Here is a 17,823-nt window from a genome sequence, read left to right on the forward strand (position 1 = left end):
TTTTTTAAATATATATAGGGTTCTGGAAAAAAAATCGCAAGAAAGAAAAAGGCAAGTGTTCGCTTTATAATGTACTATAATACTAGCTATTTCAAATGAGTAATCCGATTCTTCCATTCACAATTCATTTCTCTGAAAAGGGACTATTTTCACAGATTTCCTTGCAAAGAAAACCCGCTGAAATTCTAAATCTCAAGTGAAAAATAATCTGACCATGAGAATGGAGAAGATGTTAAATTGCCTGTTTTCAGAATTTTATGTAGCTGTCCAGACACAGTCAGGATATATCATGTTCTGAACTGCCCAGTTCAACTCAATATGGAGTTAAGTCAAACAAACAAACAAATAAACAAAAGTATTGGGCTAACAACTTGTTGAGACAATTTCATTCTTGAAATCCTTGCTGGAGTGGAAAGTAGCTGGCCCTTTACAAAATAAGCCAGCAAGTGTGCTATGTGTAGAATCTACTTTTGGTATCTTTAACAAGGTTGACTTTGTTAAAATCAGGAATTGACCTGAGGCCTTATAATTGGCCTCAGATCATAACCAAGGGTTTTTTGTTTGTTTGTTTCCCTTTGGTGTTTGGCCAGAGGCAGGGTGGAGCTATTATTTCACCTTCAATACTTTGCTGGTTTCCCCGAGAACTGGTATTTTATTTATTTATTTATTTATTTATTTGATTTGATTTGATTTTTATACCGCCCTTCTCCAACAGGACTCAGAGCGGTGAACAGCCAAGGTAAAAACATAGCATACAAAATTTAAAACAATTTAAAAGATATTAAATAGTTTTGGCCCACAATTTCAAAAAACATCCCAATAAAATCAATTACGAATTAAAACCAAAAGATGGAATCAAGCCAGCCCAGCTAGATGAAATAAGTGAGTTTTAAGGGCCCGACGAAAAGTCCAGAGATCCGGGATCGTACGTATCTCTGGGGGTAAGTTGTTCCAAAGGGCGGGTGCCACCACAGAGAAGGATCTCGCCCTGGGGGTCGCCAGGTCGCCTCATTGTCTGGCCGACGGCACCCTGAGGAGGCCCTCTCTATGCGAGCGTACTGGCTGGTGGGAGGCTATTGGTGGCAGAAAGCGGTCTCGTAAATACTCAGGCCCTAAGCTGGTATAGATGGGAGAAACCATTTTCTAGTGAAGAGGGGGGGGGGACAACAACAAAGAGGTCTAATTTCCCAGGTACTGTTCACTTCTAGCCACAGATACCTCAAAGTTGAAGAACCTCAGAAGAGGGACTGTTTTTTTCTTTTTATACCTTGCTTACTTAGTTTCACTCATCATAGCCTAATCAAATGCTACTAGAATTAAAATGAGAATGCTTGCCCAAACACATTCTTCCAATGTTTTTTACTATATCCTTGCATTTGCTCATTCCCCCAGCTCACTGGACTCTACACAAAAGGGGCAAGTAAACTAAACACTATTCAACAACTGTTAAGCCCATGGCTCGAAACAATGACATTGGTATTCACTGCTTACCAGTGTTTATTTTCCAACTAGAAGACAAAATGATTAAAAATTAGAAGAGTATTAAACATAAATAAATGACAGCAGATTATTGTACATAGTTCCTAAACAAGGGATAATTCTTATTTAATTAAAATCAGTAGCAATATCTCTACTGATTTATATTTATGGCTTGCATATGAAAATTCATCATGGTTGCTGCTAGGATTTGTTTTCCTTAAGTATTATCATTTTGCTACTGAGGTTTCTACAGAGGTAACATGAGGGGTTTTGAAAGAACTATATATTATTATCTTAGTTGGGGGATTTTTAAAAAATACTTTCCTGCTACTATTGGTTTACTTCTTATTTAAAAGCTTGTGAATATCATATAGGCCTAACTTATTTTCAGTCAAATGTTTGCTTTTAAATCAATAATTTATTTGCACACAAATAGCAAAAATATAGGAAAATGGTTGAAAGATCTTTTTGTTTTTTACAAATACATGCAAACATGCCTGCAGTGTGATCATTGTCTTCTTGAGGATTGATCTTGATACTGAAATGTTAGCATGTTTTTAAGTCTGGGCTTTTATTTTGATTCTTTCTGACCAGTTAAACATCTCTGAATATTAACAAGGAAGGAAGGAAATTGGCCATTAGAGTTCTTTTTAAAATGAATACATTCATTCTGGGGATGGAAAAACTCATGTAAAACTTTGGGGTGCATATTAATATATTGTTGTGAATGCATTAAGCAAGCTCCAGTGAACTGGCTAATCTGTTTGACAATTAGTGATGAATTTGCTAGCCTAAAAAAATTACTTCCTAAACGAACTATGCAACATTTTACTTGTGTCAAACAATTATTTCTAAGACTTTGGTTTACGAATATTTTCTTGTATTGCTTTTCCATCCAAGTCATTATTACGCACTTTATATTGAACTAATCTAGTACAATTTAGTCAAGATTTAAACCTGTAGAATGTTTTAAAATCATTAAGTAACACTCATACTGAAACAGCTTTTTTCCTCTAAGATATTGATTGCTATTTTATGATAATCCCTATTTCAAATGTGATAAGAGTAGATGTGCGAGAAACAGAAAATGTGAACCTATTGAGATATATTTCATTTATTTGAATTGGCATTTAGTCTTTACCATAAAAAATGACTCTGAAATTAAGTAAGAACTGAATTAATGAAAAGTGCAGTTATTAAATTATATTTGCATAATAAAGCCACTATCAAAACAATTTAAAAATCTTAAATTGATTTGACAAAGAGCAGTCTTCAAGTATTATGTTTAGTCTACTTGCTATAAGAAGCAGTCCCACAGGAATTGATGAGATAGTTCTGGACTCTGTGTTTTTAAACTTAAAAATCAGTCACATTATACCATATATAAATATCCTCCATCATTCCATTTATCTTATTTTATCACACTGCTATCAGTGTGAATGCATTCTTTTCTCTAAATGATACTGTTTGGGTGAGTATTCTCTCGTGTGGCTTTTGTTCTGTATTTAAAATTATGTTATCTTTGACTTGGAACAGGACATCCTATAAAAATAATATGTCTGCTTTGTCAATTCAGTCTAAGAAGTAGACAAAAAGATTATTCCACCTCTTATTTCACCTCATCTCCAGCAATTTCGTTACTTACACAATTCAAAATTATATTCAGTTTTACTGAAAATAGCTATAATTTGTTATGCTGGTCAATGACCAAAATAAAGAAGACCTGACTCAGCTATAATTTGTTTTAATGAATACCACTTGTAATGCATTCTTGAAAGTAATCTCCTTTATTTGACCTTAGTAACTAAAAGTGATTAAGTAACTGTCTTTGCATATCTGTGAATATGCTACTTTAAAACTAATGCCTTTTCTGGCAATGACTAGACTATATGAATTCTACAGTAGAGATCATTTGGTCTTCCAAGATAAAATGTGGAATATGTTGGTATATAGGAATATGGATATAAAGAGTAGTCCACTGTTGTTATCCAATCACCTTCGTTCATTTTTTGTTTGCTTTTTTACATAAATTCAGTAATGGAAAATTAGGGTTCATTTCAGTAGCAACGCAATTTATGAAGGTCTTGGATAGTTTGTGATGAATAAATACATGTAAAGTATTGAAAAAACCTTTACTCTATCAAATAACACCTAATGTAAGATAACACTGAATCTTCAGGACTAATTGTCCTTTATAGATCTGCCCTCCATATATTTATTCAGTCTCCTTTCAATCAGTCAGAAAATGGATCAAAAGCACATTCTACAATTGCTTGGCAACTGAACAGTTGCTTTGAATACCTTCTTTACTTTGTCCTGCCAGAACCATTAAATTGCTACCAGTGAATTGAAAATATTACATGATCTGTAATATTTCCATTGTTATGCCATCAGATGAAAAAGTATAAGTAAATTCAATTGCTGTGAAGACCTAGCTCCTTATTCAGGCTTTTGCTGAGAGAAAGAGAGACCCCTCACTTCACTGTGCTTGCCATCTTTTTTATTTTTAATATTTTATTGTCATTTCTGTGTTTGATTGTTGTGAGTCACCCAGAGTCGTTAGAGTCAGGTGATATAATGGTTTAATAAATTATTACTATTATTATTGTGGATGGTCATACAGTCAACCAGATATTTAGATTGAATTTGGCATTTTTATCCATTTATTGAGTACTTCCAAGGACCTGGGATAGGTAGAGGTTGTTTAATAATATTAAAGGTATTGTTGCAAAATGTAAACTGTTCCAAGTAAAACTGTCTTTCAATGATGATTTTGTCAATGCCGATGGTGTTCAAATGATGCTCCAGATGTCCTGGGATTGCGCACAGCACCTATCACTTTTTTCATACCTTTGCTTTTTTTGCCACAGTTTTTCTTCTACTATTTGAGTTCTTTGTATTTTCTCCAGTTCTTTCTCTTCTCCTTTGCTGCCTCAAGATATTGCCACATCCACTATCCAGATTTGCTTGTCATTTTTACCAGCAATTGTTAAGTATGGGATGTTATGTGGCAGGTGCTTGTCTGTCCCAGAGCACTTTACCTTCTTCATTTTCTATTTGTCTACTTTGTGGTCCCACCAGTTCTTGCCTGCAGGCAAATGGTATTTCTTGCAGACATTGCAATAACACTATTGTTGCTACTTTGTCATGCCGTTGTTTGTAGTCAGCCTGCACAATCTTCTTGCAGTAGCTAACTTAAGTGGTCCATTTTTTCTTCAGTTTCTTTGTAGAGGCAGCATTTGCTATCTGTTGCTATCTTCTCAATTCTGGCTTTGTATGCATTTGTTTTTAAAGCTTGGTCTTGTGTACCAGAATTAGCCTCTCTCTCTCTTTTTTCAATTTTCCTGCTATTAGCCATTGCCAGGTCTTGTTATTATCTGCTTTGCCTGCTATTTATCTAATATACTGGCCATGTAATACTTTATCTTGCCATGTCTCTTTTCTATTCTTCATTTTGTCTTTCTTGTAGGCTAGTTTGCTCTCTCCAGCACTCAGTGAGCATTTATAGTATACTAGTTTCAGTGCATCTTCATCACTGTCTTTCAGATATTTTTATGATGTCCTTTTTTCTTCTTAGCTGTCTGTTATTATCACCAGTTATATCTGGTCTTCATTAAAGGATTTCCACACAAATGCCTCTGTTTCTATACACAATAGAAGATGAGTATCCAACCTTTTGGCTTGCTTGGGCCACATTGAATGAAGAGGAATTGACTTCGGCCATATCTAAAATATATAGTATAGTGAATGTATATAAGTATCACTAAATTAACAGAATAATGTTAAATATTTACGACCCAGTGGGGCCGCATTACTAGCTGTCCAGGGGTGCATGCAGCTCATTGGCCAGGAGTTAGACACACCAAAATAGAATAAATTGGATTTTTTTCATTTTCTTTCCATTCTTCAACATACATACATACATACATACATGCATGCATACATGAATGTTCACTGTAGCAAAGTTTTGATTGCGCATTATTTTAAAATATTGTGATACTTCATGCTTCTCTCCAAATGCATAATGACTTTGCTCAGCCAAAATTTACTCCTGTTTCCCATTCAAGTATCTTTATTGTGAGGCTGAAAGACATATGGTTGAAGATGGGAATCTTTGATGTTGCAAGAAGTGTTTTCTGGGTCAAAATATATATGGGAACCTCTGAATTTAAGATGGGGAAGTAGAGAGGATTTCTGCTTTATGTAAACATATGCACACAATTTGTTCATTCTGGTCGTAATTCATGAATATGGGGGCTCTTCATCTGCTTCTTCCATTTCAGCTTTTTAAAAGGACAGGATGTTAAATAGGCAAAAGGATTTTAAGAGCCAAAAAGATTTGCCTAAAATAATAGACCATGTGCATCTACTACACAACAATTTACCTTTTATAAATCTCAAGAAGTGGTTTTCTAGGCAATTGTTAATGTCATTGTACACTACAAGGATCATATTAAATAAAAGTCTGAAAGACTGTTTAATATAACCAAAATATTGTGTTAAAAAAACAATAAAGAACAATTAGAAGTATACAGATGTCTGGGTTTTAGTCTGATGTTAAAATAATTTCTGAATAAACTTTTCTATAGACTGTGAAACAGATACAGTTTGATTCCAAATCAGTGATATTCTTGTTAAAAGTTTTGTTGTAGAACAATTTTTCATGGGTTGGCACCACTAAAATACCTAACTGAGTTACATACAGAGAAAGTCAAATGTGCTTGTTGATATACACTGCTATTTGTATCTGCAAACTAAATTAATTACATCTCAATAAATGGGATTTAGGATTTTTTAAAAAGTATACTACAACTGAAGTAGAACACACAAAATAACTGAATCTTAGTAAAAAATTGTTATGCACCCATCTAGTTTGTTGTTTGTTTGTTTCTGTGAGGACATGTTCATGGAGAAAATTAACACAAACCTTGACTATGAATCAGAGAACCAAATGTCCCTCTCCTCATGTCAGTAAAGTCATTATATGTGTTAAATGTTTCATCTCTTTACAGGTGGGAAGGAAAAGATAAGAACGAAGTGGGCCGATGCAAAGAAACAGGCAAGATTCATGTGACAGTTAATCATAAATACTACAGACCAACGGAAGTAGTAAGTGAAAGCATTCTTTCAGTTTTGTTAATGAATGGTCCAATCACTGAGTCACCAAACTGCAGCATTCGGACAGCTGGTTACAAGAGGTTTGTAATTGCATCCCTACTGCAAACTTTCAGTCTTTTCTCAATAGTTACTTGGCCACTTCAGTTGTCTTCAATAAACAAGCGATGGTGGGGACCATAATGTTCTGCTTAGCATAATTTTGATATGATTACAAATGATGCTATCGACAAATAATGCTCTGCAGATTGCTTGATAAAGAGATAATAACAGAGGCAATATACATAACGTATTTATTATTTCCACTTTTACTTGTTCTATTTGTAAAGAAATTAAGATCCAGCCTGGGGATATAGATGCAGAACATATATTAATTATATTAAAAGATAAAAAAACAATACTTAAAAAACAGACAAATAGTCCTGGAATAGAAGATCTCATACATTTATATTGGCAAGAGTTTTGATTTAGCTGCTTTATGTAGAAAGTTAACAATATAGACGAAGTCCTGGATTTACAGTCGGGACCAAAATTTCCCTTGCTAAGCAAGGCAGTTAAGCAAGTCGTGCCCATTTGTACAACCTTTTTTGTCATGGTTGTTAAGCAAATCATACAGTCATACAAATGAATCCAGCTTTCTCCATTGACTTCGTTTGTCAGAAGCCAGCTGGGAAGGTTGCAAATGATCACATAACTTTAGGATGCTGCAACCATCATAAATACACATCAGTTGCCAAGTAGTCTAACCTTAATCATGTGATTGTAGGGATACTGCTATAGTCATAAGTGTGAGGGCAAGTTGTAAGTCACTTTTTCAATGCTGTTGTAACTTTGTACGAACTACTAAACAAACGGTTGTAAAACAAAGATCACCTGTATTGCAGACAATTCATAACCTGAGAGAATGGTTATATCAGGGACTCAAATGTTTAAAAGAATTTGGTAGACTGCTTTTCCTCTGTATTGTTCCTATGGATATTAGAGTAAGGTTTTAAAAAAAGTTACACATTCTCAAAACCTAATGTGTGTATGATTCTTAAACAGCAAGGATTTTTAATGAGTGAAATAATTTCTTGACAGGTTTACAGTTTCAATTTTTTTTTTATTGCTTTGACAACTCACTTGGGGCTTTTCTGTAGAAATAAATCGATGTGAGCATCTTAACAAGAAAATGATTTAATGTAAATAATGTTAACTGAGCAATACATTATCAGAGAACACTGTTGGAATGGCGATTAATTGTGTTGCCCTGATGTCAAGAATTGCTTTTCACCTGTCCTTTTATTAATGAGAAGGATCCCTATTTTATGAATTGGGCACTATTTTACATAATTAGGTATTCCTGCCATTGTCTGGGAGCAAACTTTTGAGGAAGTTTATGTGTTCCAATGAATACCTTGTTAATGAGTTTTCACACTATTTGGCCTGAGAATGTTGCTATTATCCAATGAGGCATATCTAAGGCTTTTGGCAAGTTGCATGACAGTATCTCTAATTAGCCTAAAGTAGCCCCGTTGGCTATATTTCTTATACATTAGGGATTTCCTATGAAACCTAATAAAGAACTCAGTACCTATGAAATAACTGTAATTTTATTTACTCATTATTTAGTTGGAATCATTTTGCTAATGTGTAGGTGGTATTTTAGGAAAGGGATTATAGATATTTCTTTCTCTTTGTGCCCTTATTTTTAGTGAGTGGCTTTTTGACTCATTCTACTTCTGTGGCAAACTGACCAAAGTTTGGGCATATATAGATTTATAAAGTATCTTTTTGTTTAAAATCATGGGCCAGACTTATTTTTAAAGTGTGCAATTTTTAAAGCCAAATATGTTTATGTTTAGACAAGTATTTGGGAATTCTTGATTTCAGTTCCTTCTATACCAGGGGTGTCAAACTCAAGTCTCGCGGGCTGGATCCAGCCCGTGGGGTGCTTAAATCTGGCCCGCAGGACTGGTCTGGAAATATCAAAGGACCGACCTACAGTGCCTCTGCTGGCCAAAATGGGCCCCGGGGAGCATGCAGCCCCCTGCAGCCTGTTTTCAGCCTCCACGGCCTCTTGCAGCACTCTGGGAGAGTGCTGCGGGAGGCCAAAAACAGGCCTCCCGAGGACCTCCATGTGGCCCATTTTTGGCTGGCAGAGTGCTGCTGGAGGCTGGGGAAGCTGAAAACGGGCTGCACAGGGGCTTTGCAGGTCCTCCGTGCGCCCCGTTTTTGGCCTGGAGAGTGCTACTGAAGGCCGGGGAGGCCATAAACAAGGCATGGACTCCCCCCTGCTCCCTCCCCCCCCGCCGGCCCACAGCAGAGAACTACAATGCTGATCTGGCTCTTGAAGAAATCCAGTTTGACACCCCTGCTCTATACCATGAATTGCATTTTTTGCTCCACACAGCTAATTAAAATCCTTCCTTCTAGTTATGTGTGTTCTTGTTATCCATGCCATCTATACTTGTCTCATGTTGAGATCGTGTTGGGTAGTCTCACAAGATGGCTAATTTGATTAACATAGCCAGTCATAAAATACAAATCTATTTTTTTAAAAAAAAAACTGATAAGATTGCTACTAGTGGTATCTACAGGCCTGGTAATGCCCACAAGCATAATGCTTACTTCAGTAGTAGGTAGTATAGAGCAGCATAGAAATAACTTTGGGAAAAAATATGAAGTAGCAATTAGTGAAACATGTAATTAGCTTAGGAAAACAAGAAAGCCTGAGGAAGAAACTGCACTGGCTTCCTTTGGGATAAGACAAAAAGATGAGAAAATACTGTCAAACTTCTGTTATCAAATATATCAGTAAAGAAGAGTTCCAGTATGTCTTCTGGTGTCTGATTCCTGACTTGTCTTACCTCAAACATTCCACTTAGTTAATCTGGTATCAGTTAAGAGTGTCTTAAACTACTGTAGGAGTTTCTTATACTACTTTGTTTAAGGGACAAAATATAGTTCTTAATCCAATTCCTTTATTTCAAATCCAATTCCTGTATTTTCCATGACTGTAATAAATATGCTCTATTAAATTTGTTTACATATGGGATTATTTTCATTGTGATACATCTACTACAACTATAGTGTAAATAAATAATAATAGAATAAAAATAACTAAGAAACTTTTTCAAACACATTTCTTTATTTTTTAATTATTTATTTGCTAGATTTTGCCCTTTTCTCTCAGGAATTTAAGGTGGCACACATGATGCTATCTCTTTCCCTTATCTTTCACAACAATAATCCTGTGAATTAGGTGAGGCTGTGACTATGTGAGATTCCGTGGCTGAGAGTAGACTTGAACCTGGAACTCTCCAGTTCCAGTCCAACACTTTATCACATCATATTGTATCAGAATAGAGCTGGAAGGGACCTTGGAGGCCCCCTGCTCAAGCGGGAGATCCCATACCATTTCAGACAAGTCACTGTCCAGTCTCTTCTTTAAAACTTCCAGTGAGGAAGTACCCACAACTTCTGAAGGGAAGCTGTTCCACTGGTTAATTGTCCTCGCTGTTAGGAAGTTTCTCCTTTATTCCAGGTTGCTTCTCTCCTGGATTAGTTTCCATCCTACTTTTCTCTAGACTAGCCAAACCCAAATCCCGCATATGTTTTAGTCAGGGCTTTAATCATCTTAGTTGCTCTTCTTTGCACTTTTTCCTAAGTCTCAACCTCTTTTTTGTAATGTGGTGACCAACAGTGGATGCGGTATTTCAGGTCTTACTAAGATTTTATAAAGCAGTACTAATACTTCACATGATTTTGACTACAGATATATAACATCCTACAGATATATAACATCCATGTTGTTGCAAGCACTACATTGGTCACCAAATACAATTCAAAGCACTATTTATTACATATAAAGTTTGGTACCAGAGGACTCTCCTGTTTGAGTTGAGTTGATTCATCTGGATTAGGAATGTTGAGGATTCAGGAAAATGTATTTTTATGAATTTTTTCTCAAGTCTTACAGAAAAGGTTGCAGAGATTTTGATGGCATTATTATTAGCTTTTAGAAAAACAGTGAAAACTGAACTGTTCTGGAGAATGAGTGTGGTTGTTTGCTTTCAGATATTTTATTATTGATAATAAGCACTAGTGATATTACCTAGTCAAATAAGGATTTCAGAGTTCAACCCTGAATTGCATCTAATTTTTTTAATTTATAAGATTGCTGGAAGGAGACATAGACAGTTCTTAATGAAGGTTTTATGTTCCTGCATTAGATGTAAATCATTGAGGATTTGGATTTGGCACTATATAAGTAATGCAAATAAATAAATAAGTAAGTAAGTAAGTAGGTAAGTAAGTAAGTAAGTAAGTAAGTAAGTAAGTAAGTAAGTAAGTAAGTAAGTAAATAATCAATCTGCTTAGCTGGTCAAGTCTGGATAAATTAGTAGAAAGCTGAAGTCCCACACTGCCATAACACGTATTTGCTTTGATTCTCCTTTCCTCTCCCCCCACCCCATTTTTCATCTGGTGATGCCGTTTTAAATTCTGGACTTTCCTTTTAGAAACTGTAAGCACAATGCAAAACAAAAACAGTAACAAGAAAACTGAGAAGGTGATTATAAATTTTATAAAGCACATGAGCATAGTGTGTAAGAGAAGACTATCAGCCACAAGAGAGCAGGCTGCTAATTCATTACTCTGAAAAGGGATTGATGGCTCACAAGTTATATTTAAATTGTGTTCCCTTGGTGTCTTTATTAGTCTCACCCTTTTAAACTTTTCCCAGCTCTTTCTCTCCACATAGACCTCAGATTACATCATACCTCAGGGAAAGAGTGACTCAGTGGAGGAAAGAGATCATGATATGCAGACACTGTGTTTAAGGGACTGTTTGCATACAGAATTGCCAGAAATGGATTCACATACTATGATTTCACACAATATGTGCATAGATGTTGGATGTAAAATGCAGCTTGCTAAAAAAAAGTTTAGCTTCCACTATTGAAAAGAAAAGATGGCTGTATGCTGCACAAACAAGAATCTCACATACTAGAAAAACAATCTCACATACTAGAAAAAGAGCTTTGGTGGTTTATTCCTTTGTCCTCATCCAATAATATTTGTTTCCATAATGTATAGAACTCCCAGAATTCAGCATTCCCAACTGCAATATCAAACCTGGTTAACTCTGACAGACCAACTGTTGAACAGGAGAACAGATAATACATCAAGATAGGTTAAAATACCTGTCTGGTTTTTATCCAGCATCAACAACAGATACTCAAAATGTACTAAGTGCTTAATGGTGCACTTGAATAAAAGATAGCTGATTGTAACATACCATACCTTGGATCTTGCAATTATGATATTTTGAAAAATACTAGAAGAAATCACATCCATCTTCTTAATCCAAGAAGATAACTGTAATACATGCCCTACTATTTGCTCCTGGAAGACAAATTAATCTAATGTCCTCAATGCTTCAAGGCCTTGCTTTTCTAATTCATGAATTACTATATTTCTTCTCCTGCTTCTCTTTCTCTTAGGGAAGTTGACTCACCTACCCACCAAAAATTCTGGACTTTCCACATGCCACTGAATGGTAAAAAAAAGAAAAATACCCAACAGTTTGGAGGAGGGCTGTTGGAATGTTGAAATACTGTATGTGCTATTTGTATTTGCTTCATCTAGTATTTTTTTTTCTTCTCTAAAAAGGACAGTAATATTAACCATATATTTTTCTACAATCTTTACTTTAAAAAAAATATGGATAGGGATTTTTGGAATTATAATACTTTCTTCCATCTGGAAATTAATTTCATCACCTTTTCTGTCTACTTAGGAGATATGGATAGACATCCATCTTGTGTTCTCTCATATTCAGATTTGCAAATGTGTATTTGCTTTCTTGCTTATGGTTTAGCAGGATTTTTAAATTTATCTCTTCTTTACACCTTCATTAATTTCTACAACCTTCCTGTCACACTCACATTTGGCTTCAGTTGCTCTTTATCTTCTTGGACATCATTAGAATAAACTTTGAGTTTATAGATTCTTTGGGGGAAATAGTCAACTGCATGTTTCCTAAATTTTGCTAGATCCCGTTTAAATACATCTGCGCACACGTAGACATACACACACACAAAGAAAAATAATGATTTAATGATTATTATATTATTATATATTATATTATATTGTCCCAACGTCATTCTACTCAAGTTCAAAGCATTTGTGGTTGTTCATATACTGAAGAGTTATGAATCCTAAAAAATATAATGAAAATGATCATAAAATCTCAGTTTTCTTTTTCTTTTTTTTTGCATATATATTCTTACTTATCTATATTCCAAAAAGGATGTAAGCCTGAACATTGTTCAAATAACTGCATGAGATATACAGTCTGTTAACATAAACTGCATTTCCTTTCACTTTTTCTGTGACCGCATTATCATTATGGTTTTGTCCATTTTTAAACAGAGGAAAAGGGGTGCTAGTGTTTTTTATGACTTAATAATGTTGAGTGTAGTTTTCTATATTTTTATATTTTGAAGGGGGGGAAACCAGATACGCTTTCTTTTCCCAAACCAGAGAATATGTCAACATCTGAAAATCACTAGTTCAGTAAATTATTACCTTTGTCTTTCTGAACTGAATCATTGTGTTAGCCAAAATATTTATATCATTACTTCCTATAGTCTCAACATTAACTTTCAGTGAGAGTTACTATCAGCTTAAAATGAGCCTTGGTATTTTTGAAGCTCATCATAATCAACATGCCTATTTTGATAGCAAAATATTTATATTTGCAAATGAACAGCAGTGAGGAAAGGCTTTCCAAAGAATTTTAAGCTCTTCTTGGCTTTTGGTTATGATTTTATATTTGGCATATTTATCTGAAATGTGGCATTAAAATAGTACAAATATCTTGCTATTGTAAGCAATAGCAACTTTTTACAACAACTTACAGTATTAAAATAATAGAGCCACCACACAGCTCAGACATCCTAAAGGTACAGTAATATTAAACGAATATTAAGAAGCAACAATCCTATAGCAGTTGCAGAATATAGAATATCCCTTAGCCCAAATTAAGGGGTTCCATTCAACATGGTGTTAAGGTTTTGTACAATATCACTTATAGCGTTTCTTGGCCTAATTCTTTCATATTTTGCATGAAATACCATAGCTATCTGAAAAGAGGACAGCCCAAATGTAAGACTATGTGCTTCCTGATAAAAAGAAAATTGAACGGGAAAAATCATTTGCCTTTATTATGATATTTTCAGCAAATCCAATAGGGCTTCTTCACTTTAAAAGTAAATTATTTGGGGAAAGGTAGAGGAATAAAGTAAACAGATGAATTTATGAAAATACATATACCCTGCACAGAAGGTGCAAACAAGTGAAATAATTGACACAATGTGGATGAACATCAGTTCTACTATAGTCCTTGAAGCTCAGCATGGAAATATAGAATCAGAAAGAAAGAATCCAGGCTCATGTCTTCAATGAATCACAAAGCTTTCTAGATAACTTCGGTTTGTTTTTCAATCCAACTGACCGCCCAGAAGACAACATTAAGGGCAGTGGTGGGATTCAAATTTTTTTTACTACCAATTCTGTGGGCGTAGCTTGGTGGGTGTGGCTTGGTGGGCATGGCAGAGGAAGGATACTGTAAAATCTCCATTCCCTCCCCACTCCAGGGGAAGGTTACCTCAAAATCTCCATTTCCTCCCAATCAGCTGGGACTCGGGAGGCAGAGAATAGATGGAGATGGGGCCAATCAGAGGTGGTATTTACCGGTTCTCAGAACTACTCAAAATTTCCGCTACCGGTTCTCCAGAACTAGTCAGAACCTGCTGAATAGCACCTCTGATTAAGGGTAATCTCTCTCTGCTGCCTTGAGCTCCAGAGAAAAGTTAGGTTACAAATGCAATAATATATAAACAAACAGCGATAGTCAGAAAAATAAAAATGAGTTATGCTAATATGATCAGTGACCCAGTGTTGTATTTCCCTGACTTCAAATACTGTAATTCTTCTGCTGAATGAAATTATAACCAAGTGGTGATTTTAAAGTTTAAACAACAGGAATGAGAAATCAGCTAGAGAAGATAAATGGTTATCAAGCAGTGGTTTGGCCTGAGATAGAAAATATATAACTAAACCCCGGGTTTTGCTGCCTGTTATAGCAGCCTATTTATTTTAGCATGGTCTCTCAGGTTTGTAAGTGAAACATTACTCAGCATCACAAATCTAATGTTTTGTTGTCCTATTAGTTAAAAAAAAAACTTGACTTTCATTGTGATATTTCCATCTCTACATATTCAAACAGTTATTGGGATAGAGTAGAACAGTACAATTTAGGACAAATATGGTATACATCCTTCATAAATGAGACCCGGTTTAATGAAATGGTTAAGGCACTGGGCTAGAAATCATGACAGTGAGTTGTAGTCCTGCCTTAAATATGAAGCCAGCTGGATAATCTTAGGTCAGACACACTCTCTCAGCCCTAGGAAGCAGGCAATGGCAAACCACTTCTAAAAAACTTTGCCAAGAAAATTGTACGGATTAGTCCAGGCAGTCATCAGGAGTCAACACTGATTTGAAGGTGCAGTGACACATTTGCACACGCACATGTTCAGAGACACACAGACACGCCCCCTTTATAACTTTTGTCCTAAATCATTTTTTTTTCCTTATTCTAATTTACTCCAGCATCATCCAATTCAATGAATCCAGGGAAATGCCACTTCTAGAATCAACCTGCTTTGTGCTCCATAGTTAAGCGATTGTTGCCCTTCATGTCGTTTTCGTCACTTATCCATTGTTTCAACCAGGCTGCCCCTACTTTCCACCCCCACAGCTTCCCACCCCCATTCCTGTCATTCCTGAGCTTTTAAAGCCATCCAAGTGTCATCTGTGAACTGCACTAAATCATTGATCTTCCTGAGAACATTAGCCTGTTCTTCTAAGCCTGCTATCTGATCTCTTCTAATTGACAGCTCTTAGTCTCAGAAAGGTATACACTTACTTCCTCAAAATTAAGTGAAAATTGTGTTACTCTATGGATGTAACAGCTTGCTTGATATGCAAAGTTACTGTTTCCTTACAGTAAGAAAAATGGCTGGCTCAAGCAGGTATTTATTCTTTTCAATATGGAAATGGAAATGAAAAAAATGAATGGAAAAGGGACTGGTATATATACTAAAGTAGTCAAAGAGGCCACCAGTGCCCATTGTTTTTGTTGCTCAGTCCTGAAGCAAGCCTACAGTATAGTTTGCTTCAGAGACATTACCCAGACCTGGACCTTTCCAGTACATTGAAGGCAGTGGTGAAATTCAAATTTTTTTACTACCAGTTCTGTGGGTGTGGCTTGGTGGGCGTAGCAGGAGAAGGATACTGCAAAATCTGCATTCCCTCCTCACTCTTTGGGGAAGGATATTGCAAAATCTCCATTCCCACCCCACTCTGGGGACAGCCAGAGGTGGTATTTACCAGTTCTCCGAACTGCTCAAAATTTCTGTTACTGGTTCTCCAGAACCTGTCAGAACCTGCTGGATTTCACCCCTGATTGAAGGACAGCTAGACAGTGCAGGGCACTTTCCTAAAATCACCCGTGTGTTTATGTGTATGTGTGTTAGCATGTTTTCTCTAACTTAAAGACAAATCATGATCTTGATTGGAAGGTGTAATTGTTAAAATTATAACTACTGAAAGAATATAGTTAATCGGCTTTAAATACAGGTAGTCCTTGACTTACAACAGTTCATTTAGTGACCGTCCAAAGTTACAATGGCACTGAAAAAGTGACATGACCATTTTTTCACACAACCATTGCAGGATTCCCCATGGTCACATGATCAAATTTTGGATGCTTGGCAACTGACTCATATTTATGACAGCTGCTGTGTCCTGGGGTCATGTGATCAGCTTTTGTGACCTTCTGACAAGAAAAGTCAATGGGGAATCCAGATTCACTTAACAACCACATTACTAACTTAATGGGTGCAGTAATTCACTTAACAACTGTGGCATCAAAAGTTGTAAGATGGGGCCAACTCACTTAACAAATGTTTCACTTAGCAACATAAATTTTGGGATCAATTGTGGTTGTAACTCAAGGACTACTTGTACAAGTAGCGGCTGTATTTGTATGATTGGTTAGGACAGTGGCCCTTACCAATTCTGAACATTTCATTCATTTACTTGTGGTATCAAACACTGTTCTATAGTCTGCACAGTGCGCCATGGTATTAACTCTAATCCGTTTTAGATAGTTTAGAATAATTATAATTTTTCTTTTAACTTAATTGTGATTCTTTTGTTTTATTTGGTGGGATATATAACCAAATATAGATTGATTTCATTTTGATTTTATATTTGTGGTTCTTTTATAGCACCAGACAATTACGTGGTTTTCAATATGAAGATTTAGTCTTACTGAAACGATTGCTTCAATTGCTTTAATAATCTAAAATTGTGATAAAATAATGCTTCCATGGTACACCATGAGTTTATTTTAGTATTTTTTGTATAGTTGTACTTGTTAGTAGTAGTAATATTTGTATTATTCGAGGAGCTTTTGTTTTGTTTTTTTAATCAAATTGAAACATATATTCAGGCTTTATTTTTGTATCTCAGGAGTATTTTTAATGACTGATGCATTTGTTTACCCTGCTTGTTTGCTTTTGCTTGTTGACTTTAGGTAGCACTTGGCCAAATGGACCTGATGCAGATTCACTTTGTCAAAGGATTAGCTGAAGCACTGGATTCCGCTAATCACTTCTGCAAATCCAAATGCAGAATCTCCTTAAGGAACATAGCTACATCCGAAATAAGCTCTGAGAAAATAATAATAGGCCTATTATTTTGTTCTTGTATGGTCATCCTAGTGAAAGGCTTGCAGTAAGCTTTCTCCACAAAATAATAGGATTAAAGTTGTCTATCAAATTTTGTTAGCATTTTGGGTAAAATACATTTAGAGGAACAGTCCTACATTCAGCAACAACTTTCGCATTATTACATTTCAAATTAAGTAGGGGAGTACTGTCCTTGTAATGTAGTTAATTATACGTGTTTTTATTCCTTCACTTTTGTAAATGTAAATAGGTGTAAAATTCAGTGTAAAATTAATGTTTGCAACTAGAGAAGCTATTTTTAACTTTTTCTAATTAATTTTGAAATTACTGAAAATCATTTTGGAAAAAAAATTTACTGATTAATTAAAATAAGCCTCAGGTGAATCGCTCAATTATTGGAATCTAGTTTTAGATCTTTGCTTGA

The 17,823-nt window shown here is 35.4% G+C and overlaps 1 protein-coding gene across 2 annotated transcripts in view; it reads left to right on the forward strand.

Annotated features, from left to right (window-relative positions):
• Nucleotides 1-17,823, forward strand: part of GMDS (GDP-mannose 4,6-dehydratase) — a 262,683-nt gene that overhangs the window by 184,987 nt on the left and 59,873 nt on the right. For both annotated transcript variants that reach the window (XM_034429061.3, XM_034429062.3), the window contains exon 9: nucleotides 6,492-6,588. In XM_034429061.3, the coding sequence (XP_034284952.1) occupies nucleotides 6,492-6,588 (97 nt within the window). The remainder of the gene's footprint in view (nucleotides 1-6,491; nucleotides 6,589-17,823) is intronic.

This window comes from Pantherophis guttatus, chromosome 3 (assembly GCF_059756535.1).
Source record: "Pantherophis guttatus breed Tessera chromosome 3, ASM5975653v1, whole genome shotgun sequence".
Lineage (NCBI taxonomy): Eukaryota > Metazoa > Chordata > Lepidosauria > Squamata > Colubridae > Pantherophis > Pantherophis guttatus.